Here is a 20,713-nt window from a genome sequence, read left to right on the forward strand (position 1 = left end):
GCTATATACTACATGGCTCCTATATACAATGTGACCTGTGCTATATACTATGTGGCTGCTATATACATACATACATACATATTCTAGAATACCCGATGTGTTAGAATCGGGCCACCATCTAGTGTTTCATAGTTGTCTGAATTTGACTGAAAATGTATAAAAGAATTAATAAATGTATTCCGAATTGGAAAACCTTGTTCACAAAATGATGATTGTGTCAGGATGAAGGCATGGATCCCTGGCACAACATGCCTGTGCTCCTCCAGCAATTCAAGTGAATGGGATATTTTATACCCCTTTTCATATGTCCATGAAAACATAGCGTAAGATAATAAATGCACCATGTATAGCATAACTGATGCAGACTTACTGAATTACGATAATACCTACCAACATATATTTGTGTCACAAATTATCTATACAAAAAATATCCACAGTAATTTTGCCTATGGCTTAATCATCTTGGGTACTTATTTCTAGCCATGCAACTTTTTTCCGAACTCTTGAAGAAAAAAAAAGGTCTGCGGCAGTGTAAAATTCTCAGCAGCGTTCATGTGCCAGTTAGACCACAGAATATTTGCATCACTAGATCTGCTCACAAGCCAAACGCAACATGTAAATGGTAATGTGTACAACATATCAAAGACTTACCATTAGGGCAGCCAGTGACATAAATCCTATCAGGTTGTTCCATAGTTTGTCTATATCCTTCAATAACAATTGCAGTTTCTCACTGCATACGGCCGTGGATTTTATACCCAATTCCACCCGCTTGGTGACTCTATACACCTCGATCACGCCTGTGAAGTCAAACAACAATATGGGTAAGCAGTCATGCTGTTCCAACATCAGCAGTATTATAACTATTGTTTAACCCCTTCCCTCTCCATAACTGCTTGCCAGACTGCAGTGGATCACCTGCGAGCCTGACCAACGGCTCTGTCTTCTCTCCTCACATAATATACAGGTCCTTCTCAAAAAATTAGCATATAGTGTTAAATTTCATTATTTACCATAATGTAATGATTACAATTAAACTTTCATATATTATAGATTCATTATCCACCAACTGAAATTTGTCAGGTCTTTTATTGTTTTAATACTGATGATTTTGGCATACAACTCCTGATAACCCAAAAAACCTGTCTCAATAAATTAGCATATTTCACCCATCCAATCAAATAAAAGTGTTTTTTAATAACAAACAAAAAAACCATCAAATAATAATGTTCAGTTATGCACTCAATACTTGGTCGGGAATCCTTTGGCAGAAATGACTGCTTCAATGTGGCGTGGCATGGAAGCAATCAGCCTGTGACACTGCCGAGATGTTATGGAGGCCCAGGATGCTTCAATAGCGGCCTTAAGCTCATCCAGAGTGTTGGGTCTTGCGTCTCTCAACTTTCTCTTCACAATATCCCACAGATTCTCTATGGGGTTCAGGTCAGGAGAGTTGGCAGGCCAATTGAGCACAGTAATACCATGGTCAGTAAACCATTTACCAGTGGTTTTGGCACTGTGAGCAGGTGCCAGGTCGTGCTGAAAAATGAAATCTTCATCTCCATAAAGCATTTCAGCCGATGGAAGCATGAAGTGCTCCAAAATCTCCTGATAGCTAGCTGCATTGACCCTGCCCTTGATGAAACACAGTGGACCAACACCAGCAGCTGACATGGCACCCCACACCATCACTGACTGTGGGTACTTGACACTGGACTTCAGGCATTTTGGCATTTCCTTCTCCCCAGTCTTCCTCCAGACTCTGGCACCTTGATTTACGAATGACATGCAAAATTTGCTTTCATCAGAAAAAAGTACTTGGGACCACTTAGCAACAGTCCAGTGCTGCTTCTCTGTAGCCCAGGTCAGGCGCCTCTGCCGCTGTTTATGGTTCAAAAGTGGCTTTACCTGGGGAATGCGGCACCTGTAGCCCATTTCCTGCACACGCCTGTGCACGGTGGCTCTGGATGTTTCCACACCAGACTCAGTCCACTGCTTCCTCAGGTTCCCCAAGGTCTGGAATCGGTCCTTCTCCACAATCTTCCTCAGGGTCCGGTCTCCTTCTCGTTGTACAGCGTTTTCTGCCACATTGTTTCCTTCCAACAGACTTACCATTGAGGTGCCTTGATACAGCACTCTGGGAACAGCCTATTTGTTGAGAAATTTCTTTCTGGGTCTTACCCTCTTGCTTGAGGGTGTCAATGATGGCCTTCTTGACATCTGTCAGGTCGCTAGTCTTACCCATGATGGGGGTTTTGAGTAATGAACCAGGCAGGGAGTTTATAAAAGCCTCAGGTATCTTTTGCATGTGTTTAGAGTTAATTAGTTGATTCAGAAGATTAGGGTAATAGGTCGTTTAGGGAACCTTTTCTTGATATGCTAATTTATTGAGACAGGTTTTTTGGGTTATCAGGAGTTGTATGCCAAAATCATCAGTATTAAAACAATAAAAGACCTGACAAATTTCAGTTGGTGGATAATGAATCTATAATATATGAAAGTTTAATTGTAATCATTACATTATGGTAAATAATGAAATTTAACACTATATGCTAATTTTTTGAGAAGGACCTGTATATGGCAGCCAGGTAAAGGGAGAACTGTGATGCAACCCTAAAGCGGCAAGGATTAAACATCGGAGCATACATTTTTTAGATATTTTAACACGTAATTGCTGTTAGAAAGTTTTTAATGAAGGCGTAATAAACCTTTTATGGTTAGCCTTTGTGACAGGCACATTCACAGATATATACTATACTGTGATATGCTTACCCTGTGCCATATCACCATATGATAAGGAGGTTACTGAATGAACAAGCGTTTTCATGAACATTTGCTCACAAATTATTATTGGCAACAGGTTATCCACCCACCACAGGCATCCAGTGTGAAAATAGGAAAAATCCTGGCATACTGTTTTATTACGTGTCTTTGCAGAGGCTCTCTGTACAGGAAAGTGCGATCTGCTGTGCCTTCCTATACAGTAGCGTTGTGTGTAGACAGACACTGAAAAATCTCACTTTAGATCTCTTGTAAATCGGGGCTTGAAAGCGGATGACGTGCACTGTAGGCCTAGGGCACATAGTCTTACATACTTTGTAGTGGTAGGACACCAATTGTCCCCAAAGCTATGGAAATCACCCATGTACCTTGGAAAAGCAACAAGGGTCAGGGAGGTGGATGTTTTGATGTGTACAGAGAAGATCAGAGACTGAGACATAACCTTTTCATAACATGTTCGTAATGGAAGCCTGTCACTTCCAAATGTGACATCTGCCTGCAGACGTAGTGGTAATCAGCAGGTTAATAGAGTTTAAGCCCCGTTAGGCTTTTAACCTTGTACTATCACAGCCTATTTTCACCTTCCTGACCAGCCACATTTTTTTTTATATCTGACATGTCACTTTATGTGGTAATAATAATAATAATAATTATAATTTAATTATTCTTTAAAAAACTTGATAAAAAACTGGTATTAATTCAGATAGATACGAAACAGAAGAAAAAAGATAAATTTTTGCGGGACAAAAATGATTTCGCCACGGGGCAAATTTTCTCTTGGAACAAAAACAAAAGAAAAAATTATCAAAGAAACTATCCTCCCAGAAAATCTAACAAACGCAAACCGCAGAGAGACGGATGGGTAACTGATTCCGACTCCAGCGGTATCGAAGAACAAGGGGAAAATACTAATGCTCCGGAATCTACCCCAATAACAGATATCCCTTTAGGAAGAAAATCAGAAGAGGCAGACGGAAGAATAAACAGTCAGAAAAAACGCAAACAAGTATCTTGGAGAAAATAGAAACTGACAATAACGAACTCCAGATAATTAATTTGTCTAAAAGAACTCTTACACCTGAACAGAAAAACGTATTATCGCTAGGATTGAGTTTCTGTATTCCAGAAGAATTTAACTTTACAGAGTTTAAAATCGATTTATTTAAGGCTACAAGGAAATTGCATTTAAAAAAATTTTTTGCTCATGAAAATAATAATAAAAACTGTAAAACAAATATCTCTACAGAAAGCCCAGCTATAATTGGAACATTAGGCTTTATGGCATTTCCCCCTATAGATCCGAGAGATATCGAGAACGAATGGCTATTGGCGAACCTGGATGAACCTATTTCGGTATCATATGACAGTACTATAGACAACGACACTGTTCCCAATTTCGAACCCTTTAAAGGTGGAATACAATCCACCTTCATGCCTCCCATTTCTCCTGGGAACACCATCGACCTGTTCCAAGATCTTGTATTAAAGGACGTAGAAGCTTTACTTTACCCTCGTCCGCAAAAAAATCTCTCAACAAACGAAGAAAAAGCAATACGAGAAATACAACAATGGGACGATACAATCATTAGGAGAGCTGATAAGGGCGGCAATATTGTCATTCTAGACAAAACATATTACATTGAAGAAGCAATGTCTCAATTAAATGATAAAGCTACATACGCCCCCTTGGAATGCAATCCCACTAGTAAATATAAGGAGAAACTGAGAACACTGCTGAATAAATATGTAGCAAAAGGAGTGTTACTAAAGAATAAAGATGAAAAATTACTACCAGAACACCCCATCATTCCCAACTGGTACAGCTTACCGAAAATTCATAAACATGCTACCAAACCGCCAGGGCGCCCTATAATATCTGGGATTGGCTCCTTAACGGAACCCCAGTCCAAATTTCTCGACTGGCTACTCAAACCATTATTATTAAAAATTCCATCCTTTATAAAAGACTCTGGAGACTTTCTACTGGCTTTACAAACTATCGACTGGCAACCAACTTTTTCCCTTGTCTCAATTGATATCGTCAGTTTGTATACGAGAATTCCCCAAAATAAGGCATTCAAGCGATCCTATCCAACACGAACAAAGATCAAGACTTCATTGACTTTATTACTGAAAGCCTAGAGTTCGTACTGTCGCATAATGCCTTCAGATTTCTTGACAAATGGTTCATTCAACATACAGGAACCGCGATGGGTACGCCCGTCGCATGTGTATTTGCCAACTTGTTCCTTGCGGTTTTCGAGGAAAAATATATCACCTCTGTTTCCAATCAATTTTTACAGCACATACGAACATATCTAAGATTTGCTGACGATATTTTTATGGTGTGGGATGGATCAAAAACAGACTTTGATAATTTCGTGCATTATCTCAATACCACTAATAAGGAGAACATGAAATTTACCGCCTGTTTTTGGGGGCAATACACTCGACTTCCTAGACGTCAAAATAGATATAATTGAGGGTAAAATCAATACATGTGTGCATAAAAAACCAAATGCAACAAATAATTTGCTTCACTATAATAGCGCCCATCCATATCATACGAAAAATGCTATACCATATAGTCAAATGGTTCGCTATAGAAAAATCACTAATAATGAAGCATCATTTAAAGAACAAATATCAAAATTAAAAACTAATTTTCGCAACAGAAATTACCCCCCTAAAATTCTTACAAACGCAGAAAATAGAGTAACAAAACTCACACAACAGAATCTATTAAAAAAACGCAGGAGGTCGACATGCCCCCCAAAGGAGAAATCAGGAAATAATAAATTCGTATTTACATTTACACATAGTCCCATGGATAAAGAAATCCATGCGGCCATTAACAAAAACTGTCATATATTACAAAAAGACAGAGATCTATCTACTCTATTAACGCATCATCCCACCTTCGCTTATAAACGCACAAAAAACTTAGGTGATCTCCTCGTAAAAATTCGTCTCACTGTAAAAGATAATAGTAACTGGTTAAGAAAATCACAACCCACTGGAAATCATAAATGCGGCAACTGTAAATTTTGCCATCTAAGATTCCTTAAAGGGAACCTGTCACCTGAATTTGGCAGGACTGGTTTTGGGTCATATGGGCGGAGTTTTCGGGTGTTTGATTCACCCTTTCCTTACCCGCTGGCTGCATGCTGGCTGCAATATTGGATTGAAGTTCATTCTCTGTCCTCCATAGTACACGCCTGCACAAGGCAAGATTGCTTTTCGCAGGCGTGTACTATGGAGGACGGAGAATGAACTTCAATCCAATATTGCAGCCAGCATGCAGCCAGCGGGTAAGGAAAGGGTGAATCAAACACCTGAAAACTCCGCCCATATGACCCAAAACCAGTCCCGCCAAATTCAGGTGACAGAGTCCCTTTAATAATCCCATTCATATAGGTCCCATCCATCATACAGTCCGCCAATTAATCACATGTAAATCCTAATACGTAGTCTATATAATCACCTGTCCTTGCCAATTTTTCTATATCGGCAAAACTATACGCCCAATGTTCCATAGATTTAGGGAACATTATAATTCAATGTCCTCAGGAAAAGGCTGTCCTCGCTTTATCAAGCATATAAAAGACACGCACAACGCGGATCCAAATGTTTTGCGATTTGCAGGTTTAGAACTAGTTGACAATCCACCTAATGGTGGTGATCGCAAAAAACTTCTTCTACAACGCGAGGCCAGATGGATCATTGAAACCAACGCACAGGGACCAATTGGGTTAAATGATAAATTGGATATGACTATTTTTCTGCAAGGATTTATTTTTCTATAAGGATTTATCTTTCCGTAAGGATTTATTTTGCATTATTTTGTATTAAGTAATGTCTAACTGAATTTGTAAAAAGTGCTTATTGATGTTCTGTGGTGTTTTTAATGTAATTATTTTAATCACTCACCTGATCACATTTAGTCGTCCAGCCTCCTATATAGGAAATGACGTTACCAATTCCCACACATGGACCCGTAGAAGCGCACACGCGCGAAACGGCCGTCGTCCCCCTTCCTCCTCCCCGCACCCTGCTTACTACCAGCCGTCTCTTCAATTCATGTTTGTCCATGTATATACTTGAATAAAGGACTTCGCTTGACAGCAACATTGGGGTGAGTGCCATTTTCATCTTACTTTGTTTGGATCAAGATAATAATAATAATCTTTATTTTTATATAGCGCTAACATATTCCGCAGCGCTTTACAGTTTTTGCACACACATTATCATCACTGTCCCCGATGGGGCTCACAATCTAGAATCCCTATCAGTATGTCTTTGGAATGTGGGAGGAAACCGGAGTGCCCGGAGGAAACCCACGCAAACACGGAGAGAACATACAAACTCTTTGCAGATGTTGTCCTGGGTGGGATTAGAACCCAGGACCCCAGCGCTGCAAGGCTGCAGTGCTAACCACTGCGCCACTGTGCTGCTTCCTTGTACACCAGTGATTCTATAGCCATGTTCACACGTTGCGTTTTTTAACAAATTTTCAGCTGCATTTTATACTATCAGCAAAGTCTAGATTTCAGAAATCTCATGCACACACAGGGTTTTTTTCCGGATGGATTTGGAAAACTGCTGCGTTTTTGCAAATAGTGGAATGTCACATCCTTCAGTGTTTTTTCACCCATAGAAAGCAATGAGAAAGTGCAAAAACGCAGCAGAAGCACCAAGGTTACTTACCGGTAGCCGTTTTTTCCGGAACCCATGACAGCACACCTGAGAAAGGGGATCCGCCCAGTCAGGACAGAAACCCTACTGAAAATTAAAGGGCAGTACCTCTCCCTCGCTTCAGTTGGTTTACAAAGCATGAGAGGCCCCCTGGTTAGTTCACATGGCAAACTATCACCACATTATATTAACAAAAAACACCGCAAACTATAGTGCACACCAAAGGAGTGAAAGGGAACGGGGGGGGGGGGGGGGGGGAATACACGGGTGCTGTCATGGGTTCCGGAAAAACTGGTTACCGGTAAGTAACCTTGGTGTTTTCCCTTCCCCCATGACAGCACACCTGAGAGGCTTCTGGAGAATGGAAAAACCTTAGGGAGGGACCACTGCTTGCAGCACCCTTCTACCAAAGGTTAGATCAGCAGAGGAAGACAGATCCTAGTCGGTAATGCTTAAAGAAGGTAGATGGCGAGGACCGGGTAGCGGCCTTACATATCTGATCAATCGATACCTCTGCCTTTTCTGTTCAGGAGGTAGCCACAGCTCTGGTGGAATGAGCCTTGATGCCTTCAGGAACCAGAGCCACTCGCAGAATAGGATAAACTAATGGTCTCCCTGATCCATCTGGCAATGGTACATTTACATACACCGTACCCCTTCCTGCTACCATGGAAAGCTACAAATAGAGAATGATCTTTCCTCCACTGACTAGTCATATACATGTAACATAACATGGACCTTCTTACATCTAACGTATGGAATTTTTCCTCCCCTGGATTTGTAGGGTTATTACAAACTATGGCAAGGTGATCTCTTGGCTCCTATGGAACTTAAGAACTACCTAGGGGAGATAGGCAGGATCTGGTCTTAGAATTACCCTGTCCTCAAAAACCTGAGTGTACGGAGGGCATATAGACAGGGCTTGTAAGTCGCTTACCCTACGGGCTGATGTTAGTGCCAGTAGCAACACTGTTTTAAGGGTGAGGAATTTTGGTGACAATTGCTGTAAGGGCTCAAATGGGTCTTTGTTAGCACTTTTAAGACTAGATTTAGATCCCAGGGAGGAATTTTCGGTACTATAACCGATTTAGATCTACTACAGGATTTTATGAAACGGTACACCCACTTATTGGATGCTAGGTTATAATTATATAAGGCCCCCAAGGCCGGAACTTGAACCTTGAGTGTACTAGTTGCTAACCCAAGTTGTAATCCTCGCTGTAAAAATTCTAGAATAGGCCCCACTGGCACCTCCTCCCCCCAGAGGTTGACCCAGGAATTCCAGAAATTTCCTCCATGTTCTACCATAGATTCTAGATGTAATCAGCTTCCTACTCTTCAACAGGGTGGAGACTAGCCCTGGAGAGAACCCCCAGCGACTCAGTAATACCCTCTCAAATTCCATGCTGTCAGATGGAAACCTTTCACCTAAAAGTGGCATACTGGCCCCTGGGTAAGTAGGTCCAGAATTTCTGGCAAAATCCATGGATCTGAAACAGACATCTGCCTTAGATGGGAGAAGCACGGTCTCCTCAGCCAGAATGGAGCAATGAGGATCACCCTCGCTTGATCCCCTCTGATCTTCCTCACTATCGTCGGAATCACTGTTCTCGGGGGAAACAAGTAGGCCAGGGTAAGTTTCCAGGGTATGTGCAGGCATCTACCGCAAATGGATTTTCTGATGGATTTAGAGAGCAGAAATTCCTAACCTTTCTTTTGTGTGAGGTGGCAAATAGGTCTATCACTGGCTTGCCCCAGGCCTGTACTATCTGCTGTAACACTCGAGGGTTCAGGGACTATTTCCCCTGTCTCAATTCCCTGCGACTCTGGAAGTCTGCTATAGTATTTTCGACGCCTCTTATGTGAAGTGCAGTGAGGGATAACAGGTGTTTTTCTGCTAACTGAAACAGGACGCTGGCTACCTCCATAAGAGTACGGGATCTCATTTCCCCTTGGCGGTTGATGTAAGCCACCACTGCTCGATTGTCCGACATAACACGGGTGTGGCAGCCACAAAGTACGGGAAGAAAATGTCTCAAGGCCTTTTCCATAGCCCACAGCTCCTTTACATTTGAACCCTGATCTCTTTCTAGAGAAGACCATGTTCCCTGTACTGCATGGGATCTTAGATGTGCTCCACATCACGTACCACTTGCATAAGTCGTGATGATATCTTCCCCTGGTCATAGCCACTGGACCCCGATGCTAAATGCTCTCTTACAGTCCACCAGGTTAGGGAATCTTACGATCGAGGAAAGATGTACTTTTCCTTCCAAATGTCCTTTTAATGATTTCTGAGCTGACAGGACCTCCCACTGTAATTGCCTTAGGTGAAACTGTGCCCATCTTACTGCTGGTATACAAGATGTTATGCAAAAAAAAAAAAAAAAAGAGCATGAACCGCACATACTAAAATCATACGTTGATTTAAAGCCGCTAGGCAAAAATTAATATAACTGAATATGAGGTTTTCAGTTTAACATTCTGATCAGACTGTATGAAGCCCACTGCCACTTCACGGCAAACCTCGTAGTGGGTCCTATCGCCCTAACGGAGCGGAGCCGTGCGGCGCCCACCACCACAGCGGCCATGCACCAGCAGGGCGGACGGCCTGTTGCCCCACAGCACCCATGCTGCAAGACTGAGTCCCCATGACTCCAGACCGCGCCGCCCCACCAGCACAAAGCCACAGCAACAATGGCCGCCACACAGCACCAGTACCAAAATGAAAGGAGCACTTAAACTCACCTTCCTCCAGCTCTTCAGTGAGAGCCAAAATGGGCTAGACCCCTTACTTTGCAGTCTCCTGCTAATTAAAATCACCTGTGCTTCATACAGTCTGATCAGAATGTTAAACTGAAAAACTCAGTTATATTAATTTTTGCCTAGCGGCTTTAGATCAACGTATGATTTTAGTATGTGCGGTTAATGCTCTTTTTTTTTCTTTTTTGCAATATAAGATGTTAGGCTACGTTCACATTTGCGTTGCGTCGGGCGCAGCCGCGGCGACGCATGCGTCATGCGCCCCTATATTTAACATGGGGGCGCATAGACATGGGTTGTCTTGCGTTTTGTGACGCATGGGTCTTTTTTGGTGCAAGCGTCAGGGCGCAGAGGACGCAGCATGTTGCATTTTTTTTGCGCCAAAAATCATGCCAAAAAAAGGACGCATGCATCACAAAACAATGCATTTTGCATGCGTTTTTGCATGCGTTGCGTCGCCGACGCAGCACCGCACAACGCAAATGTGAACGTAGCCTTAGAGAGCCTAGTAGTGACATTGCTCTTCTCAGTGTCCTTATGGGCTGCTGTTTTGCTGACAGAACCAAGCCTCTTATCTTGACAATTTTGCTCTCTGGTAGGAGGCAGAGTTGGTGTCGGAGTCCAGTACCAACCCGAGGAAGGTTTGTACTTTTTTGGTACTAACTTAGATTTGAGGGTATTTACCACCCATCCCAGCTCCATTAGAGTTGAAGTCACTTCTTTCACTTGATCTAAACAGTGACTCTCCGACCTCCCTACTATGAGGAAGTTGTCCAAGTACGGGATAATAACTTTGTCCTGAGAACGAAGGCAAGGCATCAACTCTGCCATTACCTTGGTAAAAACCCTTGGAGCTGTAGACAGACCGAATGGAAAGGCTGCATATTGAAAGTGCCTGATCTGTATCTGGATACATCGCGCTACCCTCAGGTACTTTTGATGATCCCGATAGATAGGAATATGGTAATAAGCATCCTTTAAGTCTATCACCGCCATGAAGCAGTGCTGGAATAAGATTTTTACCGTTGTGTTTATTGACTCGATCTTGAAGGAGTAATTCTCTACCCACTGGTTGAGGTTTCTCAGATTGATAATGGTTCTCCAAGAACCGTCCGGCTTTTGTATCAAGAAGAGGGGGGAATAAAATCCCCTTCCTTCCTCTTGCCTAGGGACTTCCCGTAGAACCGGTTTCTGTACAAGTCCCAAGACTTCTGTCTCCAGGGCTAGTTTCCTCCTGAGACTTCCTGCGAGGTGTATCTGTCGGGGTGAATGGATGAAGTGTATTCTTAAGCCGTCTCTGATATTTAGAACCCACAATGGGGGAGATATTCACCCAGGCAGGGAGAAATAGAGAGAGCCTTCCCCCTAACTCTGACCTTACACCATTGGGGGGGGGGATTATTTTGAAGACGTGGAGGGCCCTCTCCATTTAACAAGACCCTGTTTTTCTCCTTAAAAGTCCCAACTCTTCCTTTCTCCTGGGGGACAACCTCTATTACATTTTCTTCTCTGAAAAGGTTTCCTGGTTTCAGCCAGGAAACCCCTTCTTTTTATCCCCGGCTTTTCCAAAATATCCTCTAGTTTTTGCCCAAAAAGGAATTGACCGTCACACAGGATGGAACAGAGAAACGGTTTTGAAGGTAAATCACCTGGACACCATTTTAGCCATAGGGCGCATCTCGCTGTGTTCGAAAGGCCTGCTGACCTGGCTGCCAATCTTACGGAGTCCGCTGAGGATCTACGTGTTTTGTCCTCTTTAAAGCCCATTGTGGATCAGACTTCTTTAATCATTCTGTCCATATCCTCGGTTGGGAAGCACGGACGGCCTCCAATATCACTGTCCGAGGAGGAGTCCGAAGAATGGAAAGAGGAGGAGGTGGGAGACGGGGATCTTTCAAGACAATCCCCACCAGGAGAGGCTTCAGAATCTGTGAGAATTTTATGGCTCTTCTTGCTCCCTTTTTTTTAGGTCCGATTTACGGATCCTTTTACTTCCACAGTAATTATGGCTCTAAGGCTTGTGGCGAAGTCAGGGGTCTCATCTCTTATTGTTTTATGTATACAGTCAGTGCAGAGTTCCTTCGGCCACTGAACTGACAGCAGGGTTTTACAAAGGGCACACTCCTTATTCTTTGTTTTGGTGCTAGCTTTCCTCAGCTCTTGGTCATTTAAACAGAGAAAAATGACCCCCATTAACACCTGGGTGACCTTCTCGTAGATCACTCACCACAGCTGACAATCAAGGGTACCAGATTCGGAGGCTGATCAGGGGTACGAATCACATCCCTCCTGGATAATGAGGAGCCCTGTGACCTCTGGTCAGGACGACCGCCACTTTTGCCACTTGAGTGGCTGCTTCTCCCAGTGAACGAAATTCTCTGACGACCAGGCTTGGAACTTGATAAAAGCTCTTGCTGCTCCATATACTCTATTTTGAGTACTGGACGTGAGCGCATCTTCTGTGGTCATCCCTCCTTTTAAGAGGGATCCACTGCACTCTCCACCTCCTCCGGTACCACTCCCACCTCTGTCACCCCACCGGGACACTTGAAAAAACCCACGCCATCGGCCGGCATTTTCACCATGGGCACAGTCATCTTGGATCCAGCGCGTCATACCAATATCATGCAGGCACACCCATTCCCAGTGTGTCTCGTGCACGACACCGGCAGCGCTACCCGGAAGTGGAGCTCCCCTGGAGCGATGGACAGCCGGCAGAGGAGGGAGACCCCTGACTGTGCTGCCCCACGCCCGCACGTACAACAAGGCCCCAGGATCTGCGGACGGCGCTTCCACCACCTGAAGGCTGGCATACAGGTGCCCTGCCTGTTCTTCCGGGACAGGCGTGGGTAAGTAAAAAAGAAAAAACTTGAACCTCCGTCTTTCATCACCAAGGTCCCTGTCAGGACAGGAGAGCCGACTGAAGCGAGGGAGAGGTACACTCCTTTTATTTTCAGTAAGGTTCCTGTCCTGACTGAGCGGATCCCTTCTCTCAGGTGATTTATGTAAACTAGAAGCCTGGGCTGATAAATGGCAAATGAGCTTTAATGGGGATAAATGTAAGGTCATGCACTTGGGTAGAAGTAATAAGATGTGCTTAATTCTAAAACTCTGGGCAAAACCGTCAATGAAAAAGACCTGGGTGTATGGGTGGATGACAAACTCATACTCAGTGGCCAGTGTCAGGCAGCTGCTACAAAGGCAAATAAAATAATGGGATGCATTAAAAGAGGCATAGATGCTCATGAGGAGAACATAATTTTACCTCTATACAAGTCACTAGTTCGACCACACTTAGAATACTGTGCACAGTTCTGGTCTCCGGTGTATAAGAAAGACATAGCTGAACTAAAGCGGGTGCAGAGAAGAGCGACCAAGGTTATTAGAGGATTGGGGGGTCTGCAATACCAAGATAGGTTATTACATTTGGGGCTATTTAGTTTGGAAAAACAAAGACTAAGGGGTGATCTTATTTTAATGTATAAATATATGAGGGGACAGTACAAAGACCTTTCTGATGATATTTTTAATCATAGACCTGAGACAGGGACATGGGGGCATCCTCTACGTTTGGAGGAAAAAAGGTTTAAGCATAATAACAGACGCGGATTCTTTACTGTAAGAGCAGTGAGACTATGAAACTCTCTGCCGTATGATGTTGTAATGAGTGATTCATTACTTAAATTTAAGAGGGGACTGGATACATTTCTGGAAAAGTATAATGTTACAGGGTATATACACTAGATTCCTTGATAGGGCGTTGATCCAGGGAACTAGTCTGATTGCCGTATGTGGAGTCGGGAAGGAATTTTTTTCCCCAAGGTGGAGCTTACTCTTTGCCACATGTTTTTTTTTGCCTTCCTCTGGATCAACATGTTAGGGCATGTTAGGTTAGGCTATGGGTTGAACTAGATGGACTTATAGTCTTCCTTCAACCTTAATAACTATGTAACTATGTAAGGTGTGTTGTCATGGGGGAAGGGAAAAACACAGGTATTAGATTTTGGTGCAAAACCCTCAGGAAAGTGAATCATGTTTTTTTGTTTATGCACTACACCTTATTAGCATGCACAAAAGTACCTGATAAAACGCAGCAAATACGCAGCAAAACATGCTTTTTGTACGCAGCTTCTTTACTGCCAATACAGCAGGTTTTGCCTGCGGAAAAAAACACAGTAAAAACACCACGTGCAAATGCAGCCTAAGGGTATGTGAATATGTTGCAGATTTGCCTGCGGATTTTTTTTCAGCTCTTGGCAGAAAACGCAGGTGTGTTTCTGATGCATTTTTTATGCATTTTTGCATGCGTTTTTGAAAGCTTAAATAAAGATGTATTATTGAGCAAAAAAAAAAAATTGTGATGTCATTTCTTGTCCAAACTCCTCTTTTGTATTTGTGCAACCCACACTCCATTACACACATAGATAGATAAATCTATAGATATATGAATAGATAGATCTATTTATCAATCTACAGATATATGTACAGTATGTATAGATATATCGATGGATAGATGTAGATAGATATATGGATAGTTAGGCTACTTTCACACATTAGTTTTTTGACGTCAGGCTGGAGCCGGCGAATTTTGGAAAAAACGGATCTGTTGCAAATTGTCAAAAAACTGATGCAACTGATCAGTTTTTTTTTAGGGAGAGAGAGAACGTAAAATGTGCATGATTTTCATGGAAAAATGCATGAAAAACCGGATTCGGAGGCCGGATTCATCATTTCATATCATACGTTTTTCGCCAGATCAGTCGCTGGGCGTTTTTTCGCTGGACAGAAAAAACGTTCCTCTGTACGTTTTCTCCGTCCACAGGAAACAGCTTTTTTGACGGATCCAGCAAAAAACGGATGAAACATGTGGCCATCAGGCGCAATCTGCTAATACAACTCTAAGAGAAAAAAATCGGATCAGCGGAAAAAAAACGGATGTTTTTTTTCAAATCTCGCCGGATTGTGCCTGATGGCAAAAACCTGATGTGTGAAAGCAGCCAGACAGATATGGATAGATATATCTATGTATCTATGGATAGAAATATATCTATAGATAGATATATCGATAGTTATATCCATAGATATATACTAGCAAGGCCGATGTTGATTAAGGAACCTGTTTATAAAGAAAAAAAAAACGGAAAAAAATGGTGTGGGCTCCTGTGCAATTTTCTGCGCCAGAGGGGGAAAGCAGATGGCCGGGGGGTGGGGTGTGGGGGGCAATATTTGTAGCCTGGGAAGGGGGTGATACCCATGGCCCCTTCCCAGGCTATGAATATCAGCCCGCAGCTGTCTGCGTAGCCTTTACTGGCTATTAAAATAGGGAGACCCCCCAAAAAATGACATGGGGTCCCCCTATATTTTAAAGCCAGAAAGGCTACGCAGACAGCTGCGGGCTGATATCCATAGCCTAGAGAGAAGCCAAGGATATTGCCCCTCCCTGGCTACAAATACCAGCCCCCAGTCGCCCCAGTTCCGCCACTTAGCCCCTCTCTTCCCACTCCCCTGCAGTGGTGGGATATGGGGTAATAGGGGGTTAATGTCACCTTGCTAATGCAAGGTGACATTAAGCCTGGTTTATAATGGAGAGGCGTCAATAAGACGCCTATCCATTACTCATTTTATAGTAGTGAAAGAGTTAAAAAAAAAAAAAAAAACACAGCCAGAAAAAATTATTTTAATATTCTTAATTTCACCATACTTACCATACTCGATCACCTGCAAAAAAATAAAAATGATAAACCAACTGTATACTGTATTTTTCGGACTATAAGACGCATCGGACCGTAAGACGCACCCACAAATTTGGTGAAGAAAAAGAGAAAAAAATATTTTTTAAATGTTAAATGGGGGTCTGTCTTATAATACCAGTGTTCGTCTTACAAATCATATGTCCCTCATCCTGGTATCTATATAACTCCCATCCTGGTGCTGGCACATGCCCCCCTGTGCTGCTGGCAGACACATGCCCCCTTGTGCTGCTGGAAGACACATGGCTCCCCTGTGCTGCTGGAAGACACATGGCTCCCCTGTGCTGCTGGCAGACACATGCTCCCCTGTGCTGCTGGATGACACATGCCCCCCCCGTGCTGCTGGAAGACACATGCCCCCCTGCGCTGCTGGAAGACACATGCACCCCCTGTGCTGCTTGAAGACACATGCCCCCCTGTGCTGCTGGAAGACACATGCACCCCCTGTGCTGCTGGAAGACACATGCCCCTCGTGCTGCTGGAAGACACATGCCCTCCTGTGCTGCTGGCAGACACATGCCCTCCCCCCCGTGCTGCTGGAAGACACATGCCCCCCCTGTGCTGCTGGAAGACACATGCCCCCCTGTGCTGCTGGAAGACACATTCCCCCCCCCCGTGCTGCTGGAAGACACATGCCCTCCTGTGCTGCTGGCAGACACATGCCCCCCCCGCGCTGCTGGAAGACACATGCCCCCTGTGCTGCTGGAAGACACATGCCCCCCCTGTGCTGCTGGAAGACACATGCCCCCCTCAGGTGATGTCACTGCTCTATAGGGCCTCCAGAGACACACTGACAGGAAACAATGGCTTCTGCAGTGCATCACTGAAGAGGTTACCTGAGTTCAGAGTCTCACTTTATGGCAAAGCTGCGTGGGAATTTTCCCACACAGCAGTGCCACAAGTGAGAGTAGGGACTATTTCTCACAGAACCGGAGGGATACAGTGCGGAAGGATACCTTGCATCATTGTATCATCGGAGCCCCTGGAGAGCGGTCGCATCAGCTGATGTGGCTGCTTTCCACGGAAGATAGTCGTGTGATACTCGTATTATTTGGATTTCTGTGGATCAGGGAGTATATTGTTTGTTTATTATTTTAATAATTTTTTACAGGTGAGCAATGGCTTCAGGGATCACGGTGATGGTGAGTATGTACGCTAAGTTGTATGCACTGTAAGTGTTGTGTATATGTACTGTATGTCTATATGTAAGTGTTGTATGTACTGTTGTATGTACTGTTGTATGTACTGTTGTATGTTCTGTTGTATGTTCTGTTGTATGTACAGAATGTACAGTCATGGCCAAAATTTTTGAGAATGACACCAAAATTATATTTTCACATGATCTGCTGCCCTTTGGTTTTTATTAGTGTTTGTCTGATGTTTATATCACATACAGAAATATAATTGCAATCATATTATGAGTACCAATAGGTTAGATTGACAGTTAAAATGAGTTAATGCAGCAAGTCAATATTTGCAGTGTTGACCCTTCTTCTTCAAGACCCCTGGCATGCTGTCAATCAACTTCTGGACCAAATCCTGACTGATAGCAGTCCAATCTTGCATAATCAATGCTTGCATTTTGCCAGAATTTGTTGGTGTTTGTTTGTCCACTCGTCTTGTGATGATTGACCACAAGTTCTCAATGGGATTAAGATCCGGGGAGTTTCCAGGCCATGGACCGAAAATCTCTATGTTTTGTTCCATGAGCCATTCAGTTATCACCTTTGCTTTATGTTGGGCGCCAAACTGCTCTTGGACGGTTGGGAGAAGTTGCTCTTGGAGGACAATCTGGTACCATTCTTTATTCGCGGCTGTGGTTTTAGGCAAAACTGAGTGAGCCGATTCCCTTGGCTGAGAAGCAACCCCACACATGAATGGTTTCAGGATGCTTTACAGTTGGCATGAGACAAGACTGGTGGTAGCGCTCACCTCTTCTTCTCCGAATAAGCTGTTTTCCAGATGTCCCAAACAATCGAAAAGGGGATTCATCAGAGAAAATGACTTTGCCCCAGTCCTCAGCAGTCCACTCCCTGTACCTTTTGCAGAATATCAGTCGGTCCCTGATGTTTTTTCTGGAGAGAAGTGGCTTCTTTGCTGCCCTCCTTGAAACCAGGCCTTGCTCAAAGAGTCTCCGCCTCACAGTGCGTGCAGAAGCACTCACACCAGCCTGCTGCCATTCCTGAGCAAACTCGGCACTGCTGGTAGTCCGATCCCGCAGCTGAAACAGTTTTAAGATACGGTCCTGGCGCTTGCTGGTCTTTTTTGGGCGCCCTGGAGCCATTTTGACAACAATGGAAGCTCTCTCCTTGAAGTTCTTGATGATGCGATAGATTGTTGACTGAGGTGCAATCTTTGTAGCTGCGATACTCTTCCCTGTTAGGCCATGTTTGTGCAGTGCAATGATGACTGCACGTGTTTCTTTAGAGATAACCATGGTTAACTGAAGAGAAACAATGATACCAAGCACCAGCCTCCTTTTAAAGTGTCCAGTGATGTCATTCTTACTTAATCATGACTGATAGATCGCCAGCCCTGTCCTCATCAACACCCACACCTGTGTTAATGGATCAATCACTAAAACGATGTTAGCTGCTCCTTTTAAGGCAGGACTACAATGATGTTGAAATGTGTTTTGGGGGTTAAAGTTCATTTTCTGGGCAAATATTGACTTTGCAAGTACAGTAATTGCTGTTAAGCTGATCACTCTGACATTCAGGAGTATATGCAAATTGCCATTAGAAAAAATGAAGCAGTAGACTTTGGAAAATTAATATTTGTCTCATTCTCAAAATTTTTGTCCATGACTAATATGTTGTATGTTCTGTATGTCATATGTTGTATGTTATGTTGTATGTACAGTATGTCATATGTTGTATGTACTGTTGTATGCGGTTTGTACTGTTGTATGTTGTATGGAGTTACGTGTTACGGAACCACTCAGCACCCAGAATATGTTGTGCAGTTATATGTATGTATAATAGGTTCCATGTGAGATGCATGTCCCTTAATGCATCAGCCCACAGGCTGCGCCCCTTGGCAGAGGGGAACCGATATTCCCCTTTTGTCCGCCACCCCCACCCCCCCACCTTTGTAATTCCCACGGTAAATATCGGCAGGCTCCGGTCACCTGCGGCTATTGTAATGTATGTCTGGCCTGCCGCTTTTCAATTGGCCTGCCCTCTGTATCTGTGTGATATATTCTGTGTCCTGTGAGTAAAGTGTTGTCAAACTGGAAATACGTGGAGAAGCAGTGATCTTTTCTATGCGTCCATGTAGTCAAGGAATTCCAGCCAGCGTCCTTCATTCAGACTCCAGCCAAAGCAGAGTGGACCTCCGGAAACAAGTGGTGGTACTGAGAGAGGTACCCAAGATTGGTAGACCCCGTTACACTGGTGGCAGACAGCGGGATATGATACCCCTTCTACAGGAGGAAAGGAATGAATGGAAGACAACTACCAGAAGTTAAAGAGGACTACATTAAAAGATCCGATGGAAGCCCGAGGGTTGATCGCCAGCAACAAAACAAAAGCGGATTTGATAGCAGCCATCATGGAACACGACAGTGCAGCACCCCCCCAATGTGAACATGGAGGAGACTGAATTCCAGAGGGAGGTAAAGAACAAACTGGCGTTCTATGGCCCAAACCCTGCAATAGAGATCATACGAGAGGTGATGGCTGATGTGCATACTGATCTGAAGGAAAAGATGGCCGAGCGGACCAGGATAGAGCTAGCCAAGATGGAGATGGCAGAGCGGACCAAAGAGGAGCTGGCCAAGATGGTGATGGCAGAGCGGAGAGAGGAGAGTCAGCGAGCAGGGGGAGCTCTGGCCTTCGACCAGGTACCTTCAACAGTAAGCCACAAAAAGATCCAGTATAATGCCTTCCGACAGTTGGGGGAGGCAGAGGAAGACATGATGGCTTTCTGCAGGACTTTGAGTGGCAGTGTGCCCTTCATCAAGTGAAGCCAGTGGAATGGGTTCAGATTCTGGCCAGCAAGCTGACAGGCCGGGCAGCGGATGCCTAACGCACGGTACCTGATGAGGACTGTATGGACTATGAGACTATCAAAGAAGTGATCTTGGCCCGGTATGCGCTGACACCAGAGGCATACCGCCAAAAGTTCAGCGGAAGTATAAAACGCGAAACTGATACCCACGCTGAATGGGCCAGTAAATTACGGCGGTCACTGCTACAGTGGGTATAAGGGAGCCAAGCAACCACTAAGGAGGATGTCCTCCAGCTCTTCTTGTTAGAACGATTCTTTAATGGACTAACCCCCGAGACACAGGAATGGTTTCGGGACAGGCGGCCAACGACTCTTGAGGAAGCTGCTCGTCTGGCCGATGAACATAGTGATGCCAGGAGGCCGCAGTTGTCCAGATCAAAGATGGTCAATAGGGGCCCGCCCCTGAATTTGGAGGGCCCAAAACCACCGAAGATTGTACGGGGACCAGCTAGAAACCCGGCCTACCACTGTCCCCCTGGGGTGTAATGGCACACCTGCCGTCAGCTGGGCTGTTGTAAATTCTGTTGTCGAACTCCCTCCTGTGGTCGTGAATGGTACTTCGGCGGGTTCTGTCCATGGGCTCCCTCTGGTGGCTGTGAGTGAAGCTGCTGCTTCTGAGGTTCCTTACACAGGTGATGTGGTTTATCCTTTGGTTGGCTGCTCTATTTAACTCCACTCAGATCGTTACTCCATGCCAGCTGTACTGTTATGAC

The 20,713-nt window shown here is 44.1% G+C and overlaps 1 protein-coding gene across 2 annotated transcripts in view; it reads right to left on the bottom strand.

Moving 5' to 3' along the window:
• The window catches only part of SYNRG (synergin gamma), a 474,426-nt gene that overhangs the window by 102,595 nt on the left and 351,118 nt on the right, over positions 1–20,713 (bottom strand). For both annotated transcript variants that reach the window (XM_069756583.1, XM_069756584.1), the window contains one exon: positions 652–800. In XM_069756583.1, coding sequence (XP_069612684.1) covers positions 652–800 — 149 coding nt within the window. The remainder of the gene's footprint in view (positions 1–651; positions 801–20,713) is intronic.

This window comes from Ranitomeya imitator, chromosome 3 (genome assembly GCF_032444005.1).
Source record: "Ranitomeya imitator isolate aRanImi1 chromosome 3, aRanImi1.pri, whole genome shotgun sequence".
Lineage (NCBI taxonomy): Eukaryota > Metazoa > Chordata > Amphibia > Anura > Dendrobatidae > Ranitomeya > Ranitomeya imitator.